Source organism: Gadus morhua, chromosome 17 (assembly GCF_902167405.1).
Source record: "Gadus morhua chromosome 17, gadMor3.0, whole genome shotgun sequence".
NCBI classification, from domain to species: Eukaryota; Metazoa; Chordata; class Actinopteri; order Gadiformes; family Gadidae; genus Gadus; species Gadus morhua.
This window is the reverse complement of record NC_044064.1, coordinates 4,409,874-4,428,706: the sequence shown is the minus strand read 5'-3', so window position 1 is coordinate 4,428,706 and position 18,833 is coordinate 4,409,874. Positions and strand designations below refer to the sequence as shown.

The following is an 18,833-nucleotide window of genomic DNA, read 5'->3' as shown; positions in this document are numbered from 1 at the left end:
ACATCACCCGTATCACGCTCTGTGTCCGATTGCCGTAGTGCAAATGTGTCTCAGTGATATCCAAGGATGCAGTTGAAGTGGATAACATACTGAGGATATCATTATCCAATGATGCAGTTGAAGTGGGTCTTTGAAAGGTTTCAATGAATGCACACTTGGAGATGATATATACACAGCTGAATTTTAATGTGTCATTTTAAACTACATTCAATTAATTAGTAGTGTTGTTGAATAGATATAACTTCAAGATTCCATTGCATGAAAACAGGTTTGGTATAACAATTCACAGGGCAGGTCATTCATTCTTAAAACATCCAATCCGTCTGACAACATATCTGTGATGGTGATTGAGTTTGGTTCAGTGTGAAACATTTATCTACAGGCTTCATTAATTCATCAATTAAACGTTGTGAAAACAATATAGCAGCATTTTCAAAAATGAGAATACAATATAATGCCAAGTGAACATAGAGGACCCAGAAATCACACCAAGCTAAAATAGTAGTGGCACATATTCTGAGCATACATCTATCTTGTTCACACCATATACGGCTAGCTTGGTTTTACTATCTGCATGTTAAGTCACAGTTTATCAGTCAGTTAGTTCTGGCTACAATCTAGCAGGATTTCTAGTGTAAGTAGGAATAACTTAAAAACATCTTCACTAAATATATTCTAATTAAATATTTCACCTTTAGTGAGTAAAGAAAATAAATATAAATCTATAAAAAATGAAGAAAACAACCCAGAATGCAACACCACAGTTGGAAGAGAACATATTGGAAGTGCAGGTCATTTTGACACTTGCCGGAGAAATACCAAACTTGGTAAAGCTAGTAGACTTTGTTCAAGGAGCTTGTTAATCTTTCTCAAAGCGTACTCTTTGCAGGTTACCCAGAGAGGACCCATTCCGTCAACGTAACATTAACTTCTATCTTTCCTCTCTTTTTTAATTCCTCTCAACACATTCACACCGCGAGCTGGCTTAGTTTGGATGCAGAATCCGTCCCGGTTCACAGTTGGGCTTGGCTAAAAATAAACTTGGGAGTTAGGCGTCCTCCTCTGCGTCTTGGCTCTGCGCGTTTATGTTGTGGAGGGTCATCTTGGCGTGGTCGGACCAGTGCAGTAGCTCCAGCAGCACCCGATACGTCCACATTTTGAGGGCAAAGGATCCCACCTCGCCATCAACCTCCTGCACACAAGACAACCAAAGAAGAAGATGGCATTCGTCACACACACGTCTGACCTAGCAAGTAAATGAGATGGGCCTAAGAAGAACAACACAGAAATCCTTGAACTCAGTCAGTGACCAGTGCACTGAAGTAAGCATTTCCCAAATGGAAGCAATCAACCAAAAGCACACAGCAAGCAGAGTCTGTTTATTATTGACTAAATGAAGAGCCCCAAACCTCATTTTGGCAACAGGTGGTGAAAAAACATTTCTGAACTTAGTTTCAATGCCACCGTCGACAGGATTAATGACAATCCGATTGGGCAACCACTAGACCCTTGAGAATATCTCACATATCTACATACCAGATCATCATCTTGTACAATAAATGTGTTTGATTACCAATTACATTAATCAACAACACATCCTAATCAAACTGAATTGTAACGGTCGAAACCCTTTTAGCGGAGAACCGATTCCTTAACGTTCTGACGTGCCAAGAGCCATCAATCACCGGGATTACCTTTTAGACCAACACACTCTGCAAGTCCAGATATGGACACACACTACTGATCCGGATAGGAACAGGGACAGTAACCAGCCTTATACTGCGTCAGGCCCGTTTTAAATTGTAACTGTGTGACCTTTCATACATTCCTGTATAAAAAAAAACAATAAATAAATCAAAACAATCCCAGACGGGGGAATCTCGAAAAAGGACTGTGGCACAGCTCCACCCGGCTGCCCCCAACCACGCTCTCCACCCACAACGCAACCCCTACGTCAACAACAGCTCAGCGGGGGGGGGGGGGGGGGGTACCTCGGTGCAGCTGTGGTCGGGGCCGACCTCGGCCCCCCCCGACAGCAGCCCACAGGTGCTGAGCACCAGGTGCTCCAGCCGGCGGCGGACGCTCTTCCTCATGGCCTCGTACTCCCCCTCCAGCTCCCCCAGCTCCTCCTCCTCCCGCTGGATGAGGCAGTGGAGCAGGCCCAGGCACTGGCGGAGAGCCCCGTGGAGCTCGCCCACCCCAGGACCCTCCCCGGGACCCCCCCCGTCCAGGGCGTCCGGGGACGGGGAGACGATGCGGCCGCCCTCGGGGGTGAGGTCCTCCAGGAAGCTCTCCCGCTCTTGCTAGGGACGGGGGGGGGGGGGAGGTATAGGTTAGGATGACGGTAAACTGCAAGATGAGGAAGAGGAGAGCATGTCTGAGCATAGCTACAGTCCTGGCGCGCGCGCACACACACACACACACACACACACACACACACACACACACACACACACACACACACACACACACACACACACACACACACACACACACACACACACACACACACACACACACACACACACACACACACACACACACCTTTTACTTGGATGCAAATTTACAAAAGAAGGAGAAAAGATCACATTTTGGGAAGAAATATTGATAATGTAGCAGGTTCGAAGCTTACATGCCTTTACAAGACCTACATGATAAGTTGATAAGATATTAAACCGAACACTTATGGATAAACAAAACATCTGTCTCCAGATTTGCATACTTTCTATGGTGGCTGAAACAGAGCAACATTTTGCCAATCTTTTGGCTTCCTTCTTATGTAACCCAACCAACCGCAGTCCTCTAACCAAATCTTTACGGATATGACCTAAGCTTCCAAAGATGAAAGATATAAATTTGCATTGGTAACCTAGTAGGCATACGACTCACCAGTAGCTGGTATTTCAGTAACTTAGAGTAGTAGCAGGCGTCCATATACAAATTGAAGCTACAGCCCACCTCAATAATGAGTACAGCTTTCAGAGTCTTGTTACAATGTCTGGAGTGTTTGCTATGTTTTTAAAGTAATCATTGTCAGGTACATCATTATGGAGCCAATTCATTTTAACAGCAATATGCTTAAAGGTCTCACACACACACACACACACAAAGGGTATGTTATTTAACAGTGGGGATAACATTGCGTTGAAAACGTCTGCTTGATCAGAGAAATAAGTGTTAAAGGCAAAGTGGACGAAGGAAAGCCGTACACTTGTGTCTTAAGTTATGTTCAGCATGAATTGTGCATGCAGTGTATAGGGCAACGATGACATCGATTGTATTGATTTGATAAAAGCGGGGGGGGGGGTGAGTGAGCCAGAGAATCCATAGTGGGTTCGGGATGATTCAATTATGCACTGCAGCTGCAATCCATCCACCGGACTGCACATACAACAGCGAACAACATCGCATAGCAGCAGCCCGTTAGACATGCTATGAAACATAGCCATGATATAAGTATCTATATCAGGCGGGAGGTGGCGGCAGACATACTGGAAAAGGGAAAGTAACGGGACGTAGAGATTTATCAATCATAATCTAGCCAGGCGATTAAGGTAAACATGAGCAGGTCGATTTGTACTCACGTATAGCTGAAGAAGTTGAACGCACTCCTGGTGCAGCAACCGCGCCAGAGCCACAGCTCTGCCCGTCCCAGACCGGCCGGGTGCGGGCATGTCGAGCATGGCATCGAGGTCTGCCGTTATCTCCTGCTCGGCCATGTCGGACACAGACACGGACCTATTAAGGTGGCGAGGAGGGCGGTGAGTTGGATGTTATAACACCGGGACACAAATATTATTACCGTTGGGTCAACGTCAAACTCCCCGACGATATCCAGCACCTTTACTGTTTTGAGGGTGTACGCTTCTAGAAAAGCATACACTTTTCTCGCCCACCGGCTCTGCAGTTTCGTATTCAGTTTAACATGCTTGATTCGATGTTATGTTGCCATCAGCGCTACCCACGGTGCGATGGGGTTTAATTCGTTCCGCAAGGCGCCGGGGAGGGGCGTTTTTAGTGGGATGCACAGGAGATTTGGAAGGTGACGTCACATGATGACCATGACAGTCTCCCTTAATAGGTCCATGCAGTCTCCCCCCCCCCCCCTCCCTCCCTCCATCCCTCCCTCCCCCCTCCCACCAAACAGTATATTATAATGCATGCAACGTTCATCTCATCAACAGAAGGAAAGACACTTACATTCATGAATTAAGAGGCTAAATTGCCCATTTGCTGCACAATTTCTTGAATTGTGTATAGGCCTAGGTCAAGAGAATGATGACAAAACTGGTGCAGGTTGGATAATCTTTATTCTTACAATGTAGGTTATATATTACGAGACATTTTAAATGCATTGAAACGCGTCCAATTCAACCAAATGCAAACGGGGCGCCGTTATGTGGTGGAATATGTGTAGGATGGTGATGCACTCAAGAAAATTACTAACATAAAAAGCTGGCGGTGGTCCCAACATTAGAGGTGGTGAGGTATTGTTGTGGTTCTCTGAACCGGAGAAGGATGTCACTATACACATGAGAGGGGCATTAGGTGGCCCTGTTCTTAAGCGCAGGGGCTAGAGAATAGCTAAAGTTACAGGTTGGAGAATTAGGGAAAGGAATATTGAGTGTGATGCAATAATCAGATGTAGTTTACCCAGATCAACTCTCTCTAGATAGCTTTGGCAATTATATCGATGTGTTCACAACACGCTGCACAGGTTAACTAAGGAAGAGGATTAGGGTCACATGTAAAAAAAATTCTAAGTTCTGAGTTTATAGTCAGAATACATAGAATAAAGTAAAAATTCTGAGACAAGGCCTATTATCGCAAACTCAGAACTCCAAACAAACTTAAACATGGCCCTGATCTTTTTCCGTAGATTACTGGGTGTTATGCACTGGTGATATTTGCAATAAAGAGCGTAGCAAGTTAGGATATTAATTGTTAAACTTGATAAAATACCTATACGAAAAAGTCTCTATATTCGATCGTTCATTATATAGTGTTGTACCTATATATAGTTTAATAACAGACACACACAAAAAATAATAACCTAAACACAAGCAGACCTAGGTCCATTTCGAGTTGCCCCAATAGTTCAGTAGGCATAACCAAGTAACCATGGCGTCCCATACGTGTGTACCGAGGGACGGCGCAGAGCACATGTCGGCCGCCAGAGGGAGACAGAGAACCGCCACGTCAGAGCCACGGTCGGCCACCAGAGGGAGACAGAGGACCGCCGGGTTTTTAAAGGGAAATTTGAAATGTCCTTCATAGCGTATATTTAATCCGCAAAGTGAAAGAAATAACTTGATCGAAACCAAATATAGAATTCGGGATTTTAATCAGATCTAAATTTCTTTTAACCTGTCTTTAATGTGGAAAAGAGCTCACAATATGAGAGCAAACATCAATCTGGCTGATGCATTGAAAATTGTGTCCTGTCAAATTTACTGACATTTGGGTTCATATATTACAGAGTCTAATTTACCAGCGGTTTGGTTATATTTAGTACGTTTTAGTAAATAGGTTATATTTCCTAACAATCTACTATGTGTTAAGTTATTAACACAAATATTTGAATACAAAGGGGCTTCTTTACAGTGAATTCTGATAAAATTATTGAGCAGGTAGGAATCAGGCATCTTGCTTAAGGATGGGCCAATAAACTAACTCACATGTACAATCCATACCAGTATTTTACAATAATATAACTTGATATAATTTCGATAATTAAGCCAAATTGATGTTTGAAGTTAAAGTGAAAAACTGGGCCTGGTACCGTCTGAAAAAAAAACAGTTAGCAGACTCAGAATGAAATGACCTCTATTTAATTGTGTTTACCTGCAACAATAATTATTAAAACAGTAAATTGAAGTCTATTTGATGTTGTTTTTTTTGTATCCACTTGTTTTACTTCTGTACAAACACTTTGAGAACCCTTCAAAAAATGCGATACATCATTACATACATTTTTCAACATGTCTTTTCATTATATCAATTATTGTGTTGCCTCAACGCAATATTGAAAATTTGATATTTAAAAAGGTCTCGTTAAAGTCTAGCGATTGTTCAAACGCCCAACGTGTTGCACGGACGGAACTCCTAGCCGTACATTGTTACCGGATCTGAGGTGTTTTCCCATGATGCCACCAGGAATGTACAGATCAGCAATGGAATCGAGACAATGCAGGTGTCTCAATGGGACAGGAATTCTCAGTTTTTTTTATCCTTTGTTACCGGTGGAGCCTTACCCTTCGCCACCTGGAGTGTGACGGAGACCGTTGTCATGGTGAACAATGATTTGAATCGAAACGTCTCCATTAGCGTCTATATATATATATATATGAGGGCCCCCTGCTTGAGCTGTTCCCCCCGCAACCCGACCCCGGATAAGCGGACGAAGAGATGAGATTTATGATCGGCATCAGCTGGAGCACATTAAGGTCCTTTTATTTCCCTGGACAGGATAAGTAGGATAACAATGGGTTGTGCTCTTGAGTGATTGGTTTTCAGGTCCAAGGGGGGGGGGGGGGGGGTGGAGAAGAGAGAGAGACACAGAGAGAGACAGAGCAAGACAGAGAGTGACAGAGACCAAAACTGAGACAGAAAGAGACAGAGAGACAGACAGACAGAGTCAGAAGGGACAGAGACAGAAAGAGAGTGAGAGACAGACAGAGCGAGAGACAGACAGACAGACATCAGAAACTTACCGAAAAACACACACAGCCTCCCAGCTGGCTTTCACTGTCTCCCTTCACATCTTCAGGGGTCCACTGGTACCAAGGAACCTAGGGCCACTGGTTCTGATCTTTGACCCCGAGTTCTGATGTTCACGGGGCCCTCAAATGGAGCAACAATATTGAGCTGTTGCATTGCATTGCAACACTGGGAGGACATTAAATATTAATATCGAAAACACTTGTTGCCATTGATAGTGTTACCACTACAGTCAAACTGCTTACTATCTGTGGACATTAGCCTGACATTGACGGACTCTTCCTTAACATCGGCCATATTTAATTGGTATGGGTTTTGGTGGGATATTCTCAATTAGCAGCATTCTCCGAATCACATAAACAAGTAGGTATTGGCTAGCAGACGAGTACCCTGCAAACCCTACCTATGAAATAATAAATATATATATATTAAGGGGCCCATGACCTCTCTTTTTATTCATGCCTACTGCATGCCATGTTTAAAAATATATATGTACTGTAGGCCCTAGTGAAACTAACTAATATATTTCCTTCGCACTTCTAAATCGATCTATAATGCACTGACGTCAAGTCTCGCCCACACTTTGAAGACGGCCAGTTATACTGATCTGGGAAATATCTTCACTATCCACCGTCAATTCGTCGTATCGTATCCAACATTAATTTGTGATAATTATTCTTGCTACAGGCTAAATATGACGTACCAGGTGATTGGGAATAGCTGTGCCTCATCGACCCCCCCCCTGGTTGCTCTTTGGGGCCCCCAGACCCACAGCTCCGGGGCCCTTCTTGGTTTCTCAGCGGCCCTGTAGGCAGCAGGCAAATCAGTTCGATCAAACTCTCTTTATCACGGCTGGCCTCACAGACGCACTCCTTTGGGTTTTGTCTGGACATGAGTCTTTTCTGAGTCTGCATATCGAGAAATGGAATCTGTTAGGCACATGGAAATGAGTTTGACACATAGGGACAAAAGGACTGAGTAGGGGGAGAAACAATTACAGTCCGAGTGGCATGTCCTTAAAATAGAAGGCGATAAGAACAGCGCAAAGACACAAGCCAAATCCGATCACTCCTCGATCTCATCCCCTCAAGTATGCTGACGTTTCTCTGCGTCTCAAAGGTTAGAAATGACAGCCTTTACATTCTGTTCATGCCTTTCATTGCGAACTGACGGCTCGATGCACCGTACAGGGTCCCTTGTTATGTTAAACCACTAGGGTTTCGTCACGTTCGGCCTTTGTCTCCTAGACTTTTTCCCTCTGACGAACATCCTCAGCCTTTAATCACACACATGACATTTACATTCAGGGCATTTAGCAGACACTTTTATCCAAAGAGATTGACAATAAGTACATTTGTCATAAAAAAAAGTGAAACACTATATTGCTGTCAGTACGGTAGGGATGTTAATCGAACCAAGTGAAAAGCGCTAACAATCGCTAGTTTAACCCATTCCCTGTATACAACAAGGATAGCGAGGATGAGATGCTACACAATGAAGTACTATAACTAATAAAACACACAATAAGTTCGTACATTAAGTGGCAGGACGTACAACATACAGTAAGTAGGAGGGGTGGGCCATGCAGTCTTCATCAATAATGCAGTCTTTTCATTCTTTGAACACATCACATTCCCCTTACCTGTGTATCCGTGTGTATAGGGTGATTAAATATGTTACATGAGTGATATGGTTGACATGTGTGAAATGATAATGTGTGTGTGAGAGATCTCTGATGCCTAAATTGCTGTCACAAGAGCTGCACAGTCAAAGACAAATTGCTGCAGCGTTATTCAAGTTGACGTTCTGGGGGACAGAACATGGTGTTCCATTCAAGGCAGTAAAAAACTTGTTGAAACGCAAAATGCGAATGAAATGTAGGGGATGAGGTAAAACCCTCAGTTTCTTGTTCAATGATCTCATTCAAAGCTAATTCATGGATAAAGTGTGAGCGGTGGCATGTATGATTCTCTGAAATGTGTGTGCGTGCGTGAACGATGGAGAGAGTTGTTATGTATGGCTCTCAAGAAGGCAGAAGACCTATGTAATTAGCTGGTAATAAATCTTGCTCACCGACAAAATAACACATTTTTTTTCCTTTGTTTTTCCTTGAAAGTTCGACATCGTTGATCGAGGGCGGCCTCCCCGCACCCACTGGGCCCGTGACATAAGGGTTCAACGGAGAAAGTAGCTTGTACACGGAAACGCAGAAACAAACATTGCATTTTCAAACCACGACATATTTGGCCATTGTTTCTGGGTCAGCCCCACCTAAGAATGCATACAAGCGGGTTGTCGTAACCCAAAACAATCCACGATCTAAGCTCCAATGACAAGCTTATCTACCCCATCTCCTTCGCACATGCTCAAAAACATTCTCATTCAAAGCAAGCTCAGATATACCCCGTTTTCAGTCAGTCCTGACTGACTGACGTGCAATGCACGGCAGTACATGGAAGCCCTGGGACAGCAGGTTAACAAATCTTTATATTCAACCCTGCTCCACCGGAATGAAAGACATTCTTAAGGGGCTGCACAGGCCTACTGTCAAACGGGAAAAGCACACAAAAAGGCCAATATTGAGGGAGCTATTCCTGGCATGGCTTAGTTTAATTCTATTCCATTTATTTGAATGCTCCTGGTTGGAGCTGAGAAACTGTTGCAAATAAATGCATTAGTCATCTGTATCTGTATCTGTGATATAAGCGTTTGAGTGATGGAAAATGGTATGAGATGTATTTAAATAAATGAAATCCATGCGAAAGAATGTGTTCAATTGATTGATTTATTACATTAGCTTAATGAATGTGAGAGAACTACAAGGCTTTCGTCAGGGGAATTGAAACTCAAACCAGGGTCGATACTCATACAGGAATGAGCAATGATGAAAGCCATCATACAGGAAGGAGCAGGTTGAATTCTCAAGTCGCTGAAACAATCACCTCTTTGATTGCAACGATGGCAGTAGAACGAGCAGGTTGATTTGCAACGATAGCAGTAGAAAGAGAAGGATGAACCGGGTCATCTGGGAAACTATCTTACCTATAAATACAAATTGTCAAGTCACAGTCAATCATTCTGTTATGTAGGTGTTCTGCGATAACCTGGTAATTTCTTACAGATGTAAAAAGTCATTGTGCTATAGCCGAAAGATAAGAAATATGACACACCATGTGGGTCATTTTATCAATATGGTTACGTCCCTTTTTAAAAAATATATATATATATATATCGCTTGTATGTTTTTGATTGTCTATGAAGTTGAACAAATGCGTGGTGATTGAGTAGATTACTCTATTTATACCCACAGTAGACACGCTGCCAAGCAGACACAATGTGCCAAAATGCATGCGTCGCTGCGTCCGGTGTGGCAGTGAGCCATCCCTACTTCTGCTGTACGGCTGAACTTTTGCAAATGAACAACATTGATGAACTGTTACTTGCATTAAAAAAAAGAATAATGAAATGTACACGCTGGCTCTCGCTGACTGTACGACCAGGGATTGTCTGCAATTATATCCCAGAAGGTCCCTCAAGTGTATGTCGACCAGCAGAGGCCGCAGAACAGGGAGAGCAGACTGCATCTGTAAGCATGGCACAACGTTTTTTATGACGTCGTTTAACAAAATAGTATAATGGGCAATATTCAATGAATTGGAAATTATCCAAGACACAAGGCCCACTCAAAAGACGATAACTATTCTCGGCAGTTGCCCCCAAGCACAGCCACGTTCTATAATCTTCTCACAGCAACTAAGAACTAACAACTAACAACTTTTTTTTTTGCCCTTTGTTTGATGATTCTATTCTGTAGCTAACCCAGTCTCGTAAGTGTCTAAGTTGTTGATAACTTATTTTGTTTTAATTCAAGTCTGCCAGGATTCTTGGCAGGACAGCAATCTTTTAATTGCTGTCTCATTTCCGAGCTCCAACTTGTCAGACTTGTCAGACATGGCTTACTTCATCGTTGATGGGAAGGAAATTATTATAAAACTTTTTTTGCTGTGGTTATAGGCCAATGCGAAATATAACAGAATATTTACTGATTAACTTGCTGTGATTTTCTCCTCCACTCTGCACATTTTCAAAATAAGGATCAATTTATGCTTAATATCTATTTTTATTCAGAAATGAGCCACAATATTCCAAAATGTTGTCAGGTATCCAAAGGAATTGACCAATTCCTTCTGCTAAGTTTACAGATGATATTTCCTGAAAGACCCATATGTGTTTGTCATGGAAGACTTCTATATTTTCTACCTGAGGGACTGCCAAGGCAGAACTAAGGGACTTGTGAGGCATGGGGAATGCATCAGAAGCACGCCTTACTTCGAAGGGGAACAATGGAATAATCTGATGAACAATGACCATGAATCTGTGATGATTGACATTTTTGCTACCTGTCCCACTGCCCTTAGCTCGAAAAAAAAAACACCTGCTAGAAAAACTCTTGGCACGTCATACTAACCTACCCATATAAGCATGTGTGCTAACATTTCACGAGAGATTTGCACAGAGATTAACAAGTGCATACAATCCAAAGATTTAATCAGGATTTATATTTTTTCATTTGAGAAGGTGCCAAATACATTTGGAACTTGTTTAATTAAAGGTGAGTCCTTGATCTTTTTATGTTTAATTACATTTTAGGAACTGCATGATCTTATTATTTCAGACTTTTGTGTGGATGCCCGTTAACACTGGTTTACCGCTGGATGGTTACATGATGAGAATGGCAGACCTTTGACATCTTGGAATTTATTTACATAATTATGTTTAAATATGCGTTACTCTTAATATTTAAAAGTTAACTATAACATTTTGAGTAGCATATTGGAGAGGAACACTGAAAGTAAAGTCACTTAATTTGAATAATGCTCATGAAAGATTTAAAATAAGTTTTTCTACGATTTCAACAATGCACACAAAGTGACGCTGGACAGGAACAGAACCTCAGCTCTGAGCAGAGTAGATCATTCAAAAACTGTCTGACAGACGGAATGGACAAAACTTTACTCCAGTTTCTTTCTGTTGATCACAATTATTAACAGTAAAAGTGAAAAAAAGTCATAAATCACTGTGTTTAAGACCTAAAAAACATGAATTCTGGTTCACTTGCACTTAAGAATTGACAGATCATTAGTCAATGACAATGATGACAATGGCAATGCAAATTGTGAGGTGACTGTGGAGTTAGTCAACATCTATAGGAGTTTACAAAAGAACATTCTTGTCTGGGTGATTCTAAATGATAGGGTTTGTATAAGTTAACTATTAGCAGATGTATACATTGGAATACATGCAAAATACATTGTTTGTGTGACAACCAAGAAAAACAGCAAAAGAGCCATCTAAAAATTCAGAATTATGGAATTCCATTAGTCAATATTAAATCAATAAATATGGCTATGAAATAAATAAATGAGGCAATTAATATAGAAAACAAATATCAATCCATACATAAATGTGTACAATATATTAAATACATACATTGGACTTTTATCCGAAGGGCTACTTTCATTTATTTCAGGGGACTTTTGTTATAAGGCATTCTTTCTCATTTGAGGGGACTTTTGTTTTGTATGCCACATTTATTTCCTCATGGCACATTTCCTTTTATTCAAATGAGTGGGCGTGGTTATCTCAGACCAGAGCAGGATGACGGACTGGATTGGTCAAAGGTCATGAGCATAACACCTGGGATGTCCAGAGTCGGTGCTTGAAGTAACGTTGAGTACTTGGACCTGTTCTACACAAACATTGTGCTAAACATTGTGCGTCATCCATGTCCATATCATGGACATGGAAGGGCGCTAAATGTTGAATAAAATAAATAAATGTGAAATTAAATAAATAAATGTGGCATTAAAGGAATAAATGTGGCTTTAGGAAATAAAAGTTCTCTGTAATAAATAACAATACCATAATGAACTAAAGGCCCCCTGAAATAAATAACAGCATTCCTTTGGAAAAACACCCTTTCAAAATAAAAAGATTTATTTATTTAAATATATTTATATTTAATGTTGGAAATTCTTTATTAGGAACAATCCCTTGAGATGAATCATCTCGTTTTCAAGGGGGTCCTATAAACTACAATATGGACATTTTATCGTACAATTCAGCAAGACAAGACAAACAAAACAAAACAAAACAAAACAAAACAAAACAAAACAAAACAAAACACATGGACATAGCACATATATCATTGTGTCATAAATCTGTTAAAATTATGGTTACTAAAAACATGAACAGGTGGTCTCTAGATGGGAGGATAATGCAGTTTTAAACAGGTTGAATGATGTTATGGAGCGAATATGGATTGGTAATAATGTATTTTCTATTTATTTCCTAGCTATATTTATTTATTTATTCAATATTGACTGAAATGGCATGAACCAACCATCAGACTACACAAAGTCACGATAGGTGGTTGCCTAAAACTCCTAGGCTTGTCACAGTAGAGTCATGTGTCTTAGGCATGTCACGGTATCCGGTTCACTGGCGGTGATACGGTGATCATTATCGCCACACAGGTTTTTACAGAATTGTAACAGCTTCCAATTAATGCAGTAGACCTTTGTTAACGGAACGACATAGAACTGACATCGATTTCACTACATACTTGCCTGACGAGCACCTTTACAACGTGCTGAATAAAGTCCACAAACAATGGATTTGTGCAAAACACCACTAGGCTACCTACAAAAGGACGGTGGACGAAGAGTGGACGCAATAGCTGCGAATCTCTGTAAAGAAGTGTCAGCTCACAACAAATAATGATGTAAATTCTCACGAGATGATTCCTCTATGCCACTTTGGTATGGTACTATAAAAGCATGATTGATTTAATAATGTTGAATGTTTTCTTTCATCCTTAGGTTAAAAAAGAAGACAGAATGGATTTCGGAAGAAGAAAATCAGCGTGTATATTTATTTTAGGTAGGTTCATACAATAATAAGAGCAGCTTTTAGGGCCGGCCCTAATTCATACATTCTGATATTTTTCATAATTTTGGAACAAAGGTTTTGCCTTAAAGGGGACATATGCCACCAGGTGTGAGTGTGATAAGCCTTAGAAGCTGTTTCGAAAATCTGCCCCAAATGACATCACGAGTGGGCGTGTTCACCTAGATCTGTGCTGGATAGATCAGTCTACCAGCCTACCCAATGGACTGAAGTGAAAGTTGCTCATCTATCTATCTATCATTATTAAATCAATCATACTAGCTCTTTTAACGTCTTTCTATTTCGGTATTGCTTATCCTTACACTGGTTGTCAAACCACTAAAACAAATGAAGGATGATTCAGTCGTTACATGTTCGGAATGAAACATCAACGGAAGCGGCAAAGAGAAGCGTTCTCTGCCTGAGTTAATCTCGCAATTTAAAACATTTGCTGATATCTTTTCGATTACACTTTATACAAAATACTTTAATACTACATTGAGATTTTAAAACGAACATCCAAATAATCAAATATCCTAGCTCAGCTCTAGAAAATAAAAGCGTGTGTAGGACTTATACATGATATGTTTAAGTATGATAACATTTAATTCCAATACATTTTAAGCAACATTTTCATGTGTTTTTCCAAATGAAACATAGTTGCCTTTCAATTGGCTTCCACTTCGATGACCGTATCAGCGCAATCAAGCACCAGCATGTCACCAACCACTGGAGTATCAACAACGACTGGAGGACCAAGAACAACAACTGGAGGACCAACAACAATGACTGGAGGATCAACAACCACTGGAGGACCAACAACCACTGGAGGATCAACAACCACTGGCGGATCAACAACCACTGGAGGATCAACAACCACTGGAGGTTCAACCACGTCTGCAGAACCAACAACCACTGGAGGATCAACAACCTCTGGAGGATCAACAACCCCTGGAGGATCAACAACCACTGGAGTTTCAACAACAGGATTATCAACCGCAACAGGAGGATCAACAACCCCTGGAGTGTCAACAACAGGAGTATCAATAACCACTGGAGGATCAACAACCACTGGAGGATCAACCACAACTGGAGTGTCAACAACGGGATTATCAACAACGACAGGAGGATCAACAACCACTGGATTGTCAACAACCACTGGAGTGTCAACAACAGGATTATCAACGACAACAGGGGGATCAACAACCGCTGGAGGATCAACAACCCCTGGAGTGTCAACAACAGGATTATCAACAACAAGAGGAGGATCAACAACCACTGGAAGATCAACAACCACTGGAGTGTCAACAACAGGATCATCAACAACAACAGGAGGATCAACAACAACAGGAGGATCAACAACCACTGGAGGATCAACAACCACTGGAGGATCAACAAGCACTGGAGGGTCAACAACAGGATTATCAACAACAACAGGAGGATCAACAACCCCTGGACTGTCAACAACAGGAGTATCAACAACCACTGGAGGATCAACAACCACTGGAGGATCAACAACAACTGGAGTGTCAACAACCTCTGGAATGTCAACAACAGGATTATCAACAACAACAGGAGGATCAACAACCACTGGAGGATCAACAACCACTGGAGTGTCAACAACAGGATTATCAACAACGACAGGAGGATCAACAACCACTGGAGGATCAACAACCACTGGAGGATCAACAACCACTGCAGGATCAACAACCACTGGAGGATCAACCACCACTGGGGGAACAACAACCACTGGAGGATCAACAAGCACTGGAGGATCAACAACCACTGGAGTGTCAACAACAGGATTATCAACAACAACAGGAGGATCAACAACCACTGGAGGATCAACAACCCCTGGAGTGTCAACAACAGCAGTATCAACAACCACTGGAGGATCAACAACCACTGGAGTGTCAACAACAGGATTATCAACAACAACAGGAGGATCAACAACCACTGGAGTGTCAACAACCACTGGAGTGTCAACAACAGGATTATCAACGACAACCGGAGGATCAACAACCACTGAAGGATCAACAACCCCTGGAGTGTCAACAACAGGAGTATCAACAATCACTGGAGGTTCAACCATGTCTGCAGAACCAACAACCACTCCAGGATCAACAACCACTGGAGGATCAACAACCACTGGAGTGTCAACAACAGGATCATCAACAACAACAGGAGGATCAACAACCACTGGACTGTCAACAACCACCGGAATGTCAACAACAGGATTATCAACAACCACTGGAGGATCAACAACCACTGGAGGATCAACAACCACTGGAGGATCAACAAGCACTGGAGGGTCAACAACAGGATTATCAACAACAACAGGAGGATCAACAACCCCTGGACTGTCAACAACAGGAGTATCAACAACCACTGGAGGATCAACAACCACTGGAGGATCAACAACAACTGGAGTGTCAACAACCTCTGGAATGTCAACAACAGGATTATCAACAACAACAGGAGGATCAACAACCACTGGAGGATCAACAACCACCAGAGTGTCAACAACAGGATTATCAACAACGACAGGAGGATCAACAACCACTGGAGGATCAACAACCACTGGAGGATCAACAACCACTGCAGGATCAACAACCACTGGAGGATCAACCACCACTGGGGGAACAACAACCACTGGAGGATCAACAAGCACTGGAGGATCAACAACCACTGGAGTGTCAACAACAGGATTATCAACAACAACAGGAGGATCAACAACCACTGGAGGATCAACAACCCCTGGAGTGTCAACAACAGCAGTATCAACAACCACTGGAGGATCAACAACCACTGGAGTGTCAACAACCACTGGAGTGTCAACAACAGGAGTATCAACAACCACTGGAGGATCAACAACCACTGCAGGATCAACAACCACTGGAGGATCAACCACCACCGGGGGAACAACAACCACTGGAGGATCAACAAGCACTGGAGGATCAACAACCACTGGAGTGTCAACAACAGGATTATCAACAACAACAGGAGGATCAACAACCACTGGAGGATCAACAACGCCTGGAGTGTCAACAACAGCAGTATCAACAACCACTGGAGGATCAACAACCACTGGAGTGTCAACAACAGGATTATCAACAACAACAGGAGGATCAACAACCACTGGAGTGTCAACAACCACTGGAGTGTCAACAACAGGATTATCAACGACAACCGGAGGATCAACAACCACTGAAGGATCAACAACCCCTGGAGTGTCAACAACAGGAGTATCAACAACCACTGGAGGTTCAACCATGTCTGCAGAACCAACAACCACTGGAGGATCAACAACCACTGGAGGATCAACAACCACTGGAGGATCAACAACCACTGAAGGACCAACAACCACTGAAGGACCAACAACCACTGAAGGACCAACAACCACTAGAGGGTCTACAACCACTGGAGGATCAACAACCACTGGAGGATCAACAACCACTGGAGGATCAACAACCACGGCAGTGGCAACAACAGTATTATCAACAACAACAGGAGGATCAGCAACCACTAGTGGATCAACAACCACTGGAGGATCAACAACCACTGGAGGATCAACAACCACCAGAGGTTCAACCACGACTGCAGAACCAACAACCACTGGAGGATCAACAACCACTGGAGGATCAACAACCACTGGAGGCTCAACAACCCCTGGAGGTTCAACAACAACAGGAGGATCAACAACCACTGGAGAACCAACAACCACCGGAGGTTCAACCACGACTGCAGAACCAACAACTGCTGGAGGATCCACAACCCCTGGAGTGTCAACAACAGGATTATCAACAACAACAGAAGGATCAACAACCACTGGAGGATCAACAACCACTGGAGTTTCAACAACCACTGGAGGATCAACAACCACTAGAGGGTCTACAACCACTGGAGGATCAACAACCACTGGAGGATCAACAACCACTGGAGGATCAACAACCACGGCAGTGGCAACAACAGGATTATCAACAACAACAGAAGGATCAACAACCACTGGAGGATCAACAACCACTGGAGGATCAACAACCACTGGAGGATCAACAACCACTGGAGTTTCAACAACCACTGGAGGATCAACAACCACTAGAGGGTCTACAACCACTGGAGGATCAACAACCACTGGAGGATCAACAACCACTGGAGGATCAACAACCACGGCAGTGGCAACAACAGTATTATCAACAACAACAGGAGGATCAACAACCACTGAAGGACCAACAACCACTAGAGGGTCTACAACCACTGGAGGATCAACAACCACTGGAGGATCAACAACCACTGGAGGATCAACAACCACGGCAGTGGCAACAACAGTATTATCAACAACAACAGGAGGACCAACAACCACTAGAGGGTCTACAACCCCTGGAGGTTCAACAACAACAGGAGGATCAACAACCACCAGAGGTTCAACCACGACTGCAGAACCAACAACCACTGGAGGATCAACAACCACTGGAGGATCAACAACCACTGGAGGATCAACAACCCCTGGAGGTTCAACAACAACAGGAGGATCAACAACCACTGGAGAACCAACAACCACCGGAGGTTCAACCACGACTGCAGAACCAACAACTGCTGGAGGATCCACAACCCCTGGAGTGTCAACAACAGGATTATCAACAACAACAGTAGGATCAACAACCACTGGAGGATCAACAACCACTGGAGGATCAACCACCACCGGGGGAACAACAACCACTGGAGGATCAACAACCACTGGAGGATCAACAACCACTGGAGAATCCACAACAACCGGAGTGTCATCAACAACCACACAGGGTACAACAACAGGAATATCAACAACAGGAGGGTCAACAACCACTGAAGCCCCTACAATTAGCACTCCAGTTTTTGTTGTCACCTCAGTGATAATACAGCCATTCATTCCTGCTTATAATAATAATACCTCGCCCGAATTTAGAGAGCTTGAGAGCAGAGTGGTGGAAACGGTCAGTAAAAGTAAATTATGTTATCTATATATATATGATATTATTTTTAAAATTCGAAACTTTGGAATAAATATAAGGTTAGAATGCTCAATTCATGTATTTTGCTTTCAGTTCAACGCGATCTACCGTGCTCAATTTGGCGTGCTGTTCATAAGGACAATCGTCATCAGATTTAGGTAAAATTAATTGAGGAATTCA

The 18,833-nt window shown here is 42.5% G+C and overlaps 2 protein-coding genes across 2 annotated transcripts; one reads left to right on the top strand and one right to left on the bottom strand.

The window, feature by feature from the left end:
- Window positions 1-160: 160 nt before the first annotated feature.
- LOC115529506 (ciliary neurotrophic factor) lies at window positions 161-4,022 on the bottom strand. The gene is made up of 4 exons (XM_030338279.1): window positions 3,842-4,022; window positions 3,585-3,738; window positions 1,992-2,303; window positions 161-1,192 (listed from the first exon to the last, which is right to left on the bottom strand). Exons 2-4 carry the CDS (start codon window positions 3,717-3,719, stop codon window positions 1,049-1,051), a joined length of 591 nt encoding a protein of 196 aa, XP_030194139.1. The 5' UTR covers window positions 3,720-3,738; window positions 3,842-4,022; the 3' UTR covers window positions 161-1,048.
- Window positions 4,023-13,201: 9,179 nt separating this feature from the next.
- On the top strand, window positions 13,202-17,663 carry LOC115529921 (sericin 1-like; the record flags this gene model as incomplete). The annotated part of the gene is made up of 3 exons (XM_030339068.1): window positions 13,202-13,209; window positions 14,674-14,969; window positions 16,570-17,663. Coding segments are annotated over exons 1-3 (1,398 nt in total), but the record flags the coding sequence as incomplete, so codon positions are not given.
- Between the last annotated feature and the right edge of the window lie 1,170 nt (window positions 17,664-18,833).

What these genes read in the sequence shown, in the direction of transcription:
- LOC115529506 (XM_030338279.1), bottom strand. Translation starts at nt 3,719, where the DNA reads ATGGCCGAGCAGGAGATAACGGCAGACCTCGATGCCATGCTCGACATG. An exon ending in TTCAACTTCTTCAGCTATAC is followed by an intron (nt 2,304 to 3,584) that starts GTGAGTACAAAT and finishes CCCCGTCCCTAG; the next exon opens with CAAGAGCGGGAGAGCTTCCT. An exon ending in CCGACCACAGCTGCACCGAG is followed by an intron (nt 1,193 to 1,991) that starts GTACCCCCCCCC and finishes TCTTGTGTGCAG; the next exon opens with GAGGTTGATGGCGAGGTGGG.